Source organism: Vigna unguiculata, chromosome 3, assembly GCF_004118075.2.
Source record: "Vigna unguiculata cultivar IT97K-499-35 chromosome 3, ASM411807v1, whole genome shotgun sequence".
In the NCBI taxonomy this organism is placed as follows: Eukaryota; Viridiplantae; Streptophyta; class Magnoliopsida; order Fabales; family Fabaceae; genus Vigna; species Vigna unguiculata.
Genome location: NC_040281.1, coordinates 63,707,213 through 63,713,751, shown reverse-complemented (window position 1 = coordinate 63,713,751; position 6,539 = coordinate 63,707,213). Strand labels below are relative to the sequence as shown.

At 28.7% G+C, this 6,539-nt stretch overlaps 1 protein-coding gene across 2 annotated transcripts; it reads left to right on the top strand.

Annotated features, from left to right (window-relative positions):
* The first annotated feature begins 3,597 nt into the window (after nucleotides 1-3,597).
* On the top strand, nucleotides 3,598-6,539 carry LOC114176600 (dual specificity protein phosphatase 1). 2 transcript variants are annotated; one of them, XM_028061682.1, is made up of 5 exons: nucleotides 3,598-3,727; nucleotides 3,911-4,046; nucleotides 4,138-4,273; nucleotides 4,618-4,738; nucleotides 6,122-6,539. In XM_028061682.1, exons 2-5 carry the CDS (start codon nucleotides 3,921-3,923, stop codon nucleotides 6,285-6,287), a joined length of 549 nt encoding a protein of 182 aa, XP_027917483.1. In that variant the 5' UTR covers nucleotides 3,598-3,727; nucleotides 3,911-3,920; the 3' UTR covers nucleotides 6,288-6,539. The 2 variants fall into 2 exon arrangements, with proteins under 2 accessions (XP_027917483.1, XP_027917484.1); XM_028061683.1 differs by having other exon boundaries at nucleotides 3,675-3,787.

The window sequence follows — 6,539 nt, the reverse complement described above, 5'->3', positions numbered from 1 at the left end:
ACCTTACAACACAAACTTCAACATATTTGATAGGTTAAAAGGATCCAGTTACTCTTTCAATACTACATCTTGACTTTTTAACTTGACCAGTAGTCTATAAAATGGAAGAATTAATTATTTTGAATTCAAGTTAGTTTAATTTTTTTAATTTAATTCTATTTTATTTTAACTAGATTAATCGAATTATGTTGGTGATTGATATAAGTACTGGATTTTTCGTTTTTCTTCTTTATTTCTTCATTGATTTCCCTCGTCATTTTAACTGGAACGCATGTCCGAAGTTTGTAATGTAATAAGATCCAGAGATAATTATTGAATTCAATGTAAAATACGAAAGCCGAGATTGTTTGATTTATAATAATATATAGGTTTAATTAATAGTAAGGTACCCAGTTTGGTACTAGAGTGTCAAATTGGTACCCGCTTTTAAAAAAGTGTCAATTGCATCCCAATTTTTGAAAATTGTTTTAATTAGGTCCCTTTCAGACAGAGTTGACTAATGCCGTTAGTCAACGTGCCACGTGTCAATCTGTGGTTTTTTTGATTTTTTTTAAAAATAATTTTAATTTTTTTTTAAATTTTTAAATTTTTTATTTATTTTTTAAAAAAAATTAAAAATGCCACATGTCAAGTCCCTGTGTGTGACACGTGTCAGTGTCACTATCAGATGCCTGCCATTGTGATGATTTCGATTTAGTCCCCATTTATGTTTTTTTGTTTCAATTTAGTACCTACTTATGTGTATTTGATTCAATTTTGACCTAATAATTTTTAATAATTAAAATATTTTTTAATAAAATTAAAAGTAATTAAGTATAAAAGTTTAAAAAAAATTAAGTATTTGATATTTATATTAAAATTTAGTGGTAAAAGTCATTTTAGTACTTATAAATAGCATAACATTCATACAAATAATAAATTTGGTCTGAAATTGAGAGAAACATTATAAATATTAGTACTTAATTTTGTAAAAATATTTATACTTAATTATTTTTAATCTTATAAAAAATGGATTACAAAAATATTTTAATTATTAAAAAAAAATTGAGACAAAATTGAATCAGATACACATACTTAGTTACTAAATTGAAACAAAAAAACATATGTGGGGACCAAATCGAAATCAACACAATGACATCTAATAGTGACACTGACACGTGGCATTGTAATGCCACGTGGCACTGACAATGCCACGTGTCACACACAGGGACTTGACATGTGGCATTTTTAATTTTTTTAAAATAAAATTTAAAAAAAAAATTAAAAAAAAAATCAAAAAAAAAATCAAAAAAACCACAGATTGACACGTGGCACGTTGACTAACGGCGTCAACTCTGTCTGAAAGGGACCTAATTGAAACAATTTTCAAAAGTTAGAATACAATTAACACTTTTTTAAAAACGGATACCAATTTGACACTCTAGTACCAAACTGGGTACCTTACGATTAATTAATCCTAATATATATTAAATAATTAGCAAGTAGGCATGGGCTTGTAACCATGTGTAAAGCGTGATATGGACGACAATACACATGTTATAGTGTGTAAAATAATGCTACTTTTCATTCGTTTACGAGTTTTTTTTTTTTTTCTTTAACAACTGTGCTTATAGTATTTTACAACTGTTTAAAAATATATTTTAGCTTTTCGTTCAAACCATTTCTGGTCAAATATTATACAAAAATAAATACTTTTTTTTGGCTAAAATACCTTCTAAATTGCTCCAAATTTTGTCAAATTTTATTTTAGTAATCGATTGTTTCAGTCTCCCAAATTTTAAATTTATTATTTTAATTTAAAAAAAAGTTATTTTTTTAAATGTTTAATTACTATTTTGTTTAATTTAATCATTTTCTTTTTTAGCATTTATTAGTCTTTATTTTGCTAAATTGTATTCAATTTTTTCCTTTTTCTTGACGTTTAGATTGATAAGATGACATTGTTTGTGTTACATGAAGCGTGAATCATATGGATCTATACATATTTAACATATATTAGTTTTTCTCTAATATATAATAGAAATTATTTTAGTTACAAATTTATAAATCAATTATAAATTTTTGAAACTAGTTTAGTTACCAATAATTTTTAGTTTATAAATTAGTATTTAAATTGATCACCATAGTAACTAATTATTTTTTGTTACTAAACTGATATAAAAAAAAATAAAATAGTAAAAATGTAATTAAAAATATGATTTTTAAATATTTGATAGATCATAAAAATTTAAATATTTCATAAATAAATTTATTAAAGTCTTCTAATTGACATTATTTCCAAAATATCAGTAATATTATTAGTTTCATTAAAATATTTTATGTAACTAGTCCTTTTTATTAACAGTAAAGTTTTTTTCTTTTTACTTCTTTCACATGTTAAATAATATTTTTTTTAAGTAAGATAAAATGGATTGAGTTCAACGGACTAGTCTATCAATCAATACTAAAAGATACTTATCAATGTTAAAAGAGATCGGTCGAGTTGAAGATTTCAACTTGTTAGTATGTTTTGGTTTAACCTAAAGATGTAAATATATAATAATATTATAATTTAAATCATTAACTTTTATAAATTAAGTAACAATTTGTAATAAAGTAATTTAACATTTAATAATTAATTTAATTTATCTAATTAAAAACATTAACAAATCAATTAAAATATTAAAAAATAATTTATATGATTAAATATATTTTTAATATTCATTTATATATATATATATATATATATAATTTTTAAAAGTAAAAAACAATAAAAAAATTTAAAAAAAAAATGACCGACCAATCCTTTGGCCCATCTGTAGGGGTGAATTATCATTATTCTTCTATTTTTGTTTGACACACCACTCCGATTTGTCCCGTATGTTATAGATCACTGACAGGCTGCTTCAAAACGAGTTATATTGACTCGTTTTTTCATTCAATTTTTTTTTTTACTAAACAACTTCATTCCTGATCCTGATTTGGTATCGACTTTTTCAATTTAATATTTATATTCTGATTAATTTAAGCTCATTTATCTCCTCCTCGGCGTATATAAAAATGTGCTTTAAAGAAAATAAACAATACAATTAATTAATATCACAATTCAATTATATATTAAAAGTATATAAATATATTTTAAATAATTATGTAAAATAAATATTTTCAAGGCGATAAAAATAACCATTTTGTTGTATAGTTCATTCACGTGGTCTTTAAATAAGATATTTTATAAGTTAGGGCTAAAACTCGTTTGTATATAAATTTAGAAATAAAACAGAGAAAATTTATGTGAAAAAGTTTTTACAATGTTTTAAGTTAGGAAGCAGTTGGTTTTTTTTTTCTTTGAAAAGTGATTACAAGATATGACAAGTTAACCATATGATTGTTACTAAAAGCTCCATTCGTCAAGTTCTCATGCATGTATAGTACAAATTTGGGTGATTTCATGTTAGATTTAATAAATTAAGATTAATTTTTATTGTAGCTTAAAATATTTTGTAATAGAACAAATTCCTATTCAAAATTCATAATCACTATAGTTCTATACCTATCTATCTCTCACTCGCAGGAGGAATAATAAACTATAAATAGGATAGGAGGTAGAAGTCACGAGTTAAAAATAAATAAATAAAGTATTACTTTATTAGAAGGATTTTGAAGATGAAGAAAAAGGGAAGAAAACAATAAGTTTGTTTGTGCTTCACAAGACAAATAGTTCACAGCAATCAATTTCGACGCTTCGTTGGTTAGTTCTTCTCCTTCCTCGCAAAACACTATATCGCATTCACATCCTTCCGCTCTAATCGTAACCTTTTTACCAGAATATTCTGCAATCAGTTTCTGTTCCGTGTTCGATTTTCGTTACCTGTTTATTTATTGATGATCAACGATTCATGTAAATATTGAATTGACGTTTATTGTTTTAAAGGGGATCAAGAATGACCTCCTCAGAGGCTATAGAACAATTTGACAAATGCATGAATGGGCAAATAGAAGTAATTGCACGGGTTTGGCATTTATTTCAAGCCTACAAAAAGGACAAAATTCCTTTCAAAATCGACGAGGTACAATTCTAATTTCATTAGGACTTCGTTTGAGTGTGTTCTGTTTGTGTTAAGGCTGTTATTCTGTTATTGCTGTGTGTTATGAATGCAGGGTCTGTATTTGGGTTCGATTGGCACTGCAGTTAACAAGGCTGCTTTGAAAGAACATAATATTACTCACATTTTGACTGTGGCTGGTAGAATACCACCTGCACATCCTGATGACTTCGTCTATAAAATTATAAACGGTATGCTTATTTTCTTTGAATCAAACTTTGTTTCGCATTTCACATCGATCTACAAATGTTTGTGACTGGTGATCGATGAACGGATTTTAGCATTGATGTAGGGTTATCTGATTGGGATTTTTTGCCATTGAAAGGGGTTTCACGACTTATAATTGAATTCAAAAGTCACGATAAATGGGATTACTCTGTGTGCTTTATGATAACAATTGTGTTTGTTTGCTATTCTGAAAGTGCATGCTTTGGCTCTGCAATGTTTTGTATGCTGTTGCGGTCAAAGTATGTAGGGTTACTATCTAGTACCGTGTCCATACTGAATGTATGATTTTGTGGGAAAATTGAGGCAGTTGTTGACAAAGACGATGAAGACTTAAAAAAATACTTCAATGAGTGTTTTGATTTTATTGATGAAGCCAAAAGACTCGGTGGAGGTGTTTTGGTTCACTGTTTCGCTGGAAGATCAAGAAGGTAGCTTCTATTCCTTTCTCCCTTGTTTACGTGCGATCACTTCCTGTTCTTGATAATTTCGTGCATTTTTATTTCTGGTTTAAATTATGCGGAACACTGTTTCACGAGAAAAAAAAAACTAGACCCTATTAGTGTTTATAGGAACAGGGTGTAAACTGCACAACATTTCTCATGTTTTGATTGATCAAGTCAACCATTGAAAAGTACAAGGACTTAGCTGTATAGAGCTAAGTAATAAAGAAAAGAGGAGGATACTTCCTCTAACAGAAAACAGACTTACGAGTAACAGCAGCAACAGTTATTTTAACTGTTTAACTATGTAAAACTATCTCTAATAGACCCAACATATATTTCATTACCCATTGGCCTTCGGATGCTGGCTCCGATACCCACTGTAATAGAAGGTGGCACCCAATGCACAAGGCTCTTAACCAGTTAGGTCTTTGGAAGGGCGATGGAGAGGGTAGACACGGCCTTAAATCCCACGAGTGGAGAAGCCATTTCTAGGATTTGAGCCTGTCATCACTAGGTCACAAGGCGGCAAATCTTACTTTAAGGTTGCACCAGGGCTCACTCCTTTTCATATAGTGATGATAACATAGAAAATCGGTTGCACATGAGTCTAAGTAACAAGTTTTACTTGAAAAGTCTGGTAAATATCTGTTTGCCTTACAATTTTGTTACAAAGATTGGATTGGGCACGATACCAATGTTCATTTTCCTTGTAAAATATCTTTACATATCTTGTTATATATGACAGTATTTCTTGAAACCTATTGTAACAAAATTTTGAACAAGTATAGTTATCATATTTGTGATGGTGTGTTGGACTTAAGTTTTCGACTGTTGTGCTAAATGTGAAATGGTTTTCATATTGAAAACTGTAAATCTGTTGTATCCTTGACTATTATTGGTATCCTTTTGTTGTTTTCTCTGCTTCATTGTTCATTTTTTTTTTTTCTGGAATCTATTTTTGTATGGATGTTTCCAGTTGCATGTATTGAAATTTTTAAAGAATAATAAAGGTTCGTGTGGCATGAGTTGAATCAAATCATTATTTTTCTGGCTTCAAGGTTGTTGACTATCAAATCATTATTTCTTGCTTCGATGTTGAAGTGCTGTCAAATTTTTAAACATTTAAGAAACTAAGTTAAAGCTTAAGTTTGTTAACATACTTAAAATATAGAATTAAGGATGTAGCTTAAATTTCTAAGAGTGGTGAATTATCTCCTTCCGTAACTTCAGTTCTGCATGAAACTCTTGTTTGCATTTTAATGCCGAAATCTGAACTTCTTAAAAAAAAGATCTTGGTATATTTGTTGTTGTTTTGGTTATTGACGATGAACCGGTGAAAGTTGCTGCTAATAATGTTACACCTTGCAGTGTGACTATAGTTGTTGCATATCTGATGAGGACTCGTGGAATGAGTTTTTTTGAAGCTCTGCAACATGTAAGAAGTATACGACCAGAAGCACGTCCCAATCAGGGTTTTATTTGTCAGCTGGAGGACTTCGAAAAGTCTCTTCAAGGTGCCTCTAAGTCACGTTAGTCGCTTTATTTCAATTGCATCCTAACTTGATGCATTATTCATAAAGTCATCTGAAATATATTGAACTATTACACGTCTGAAACCATCAAGATACACATACAATTACACATGGTTGCATGTAAGGAGGTGAAATCTCTAATGATAGCTTAAACCAAGCGATTTTACGTGCACACTGTTAATCTAGTAGAATGTGCATGATAAAGAAAGTAAAGTTTTGTTTTCAAATAATCAGAACATTATACGTTTATGTTA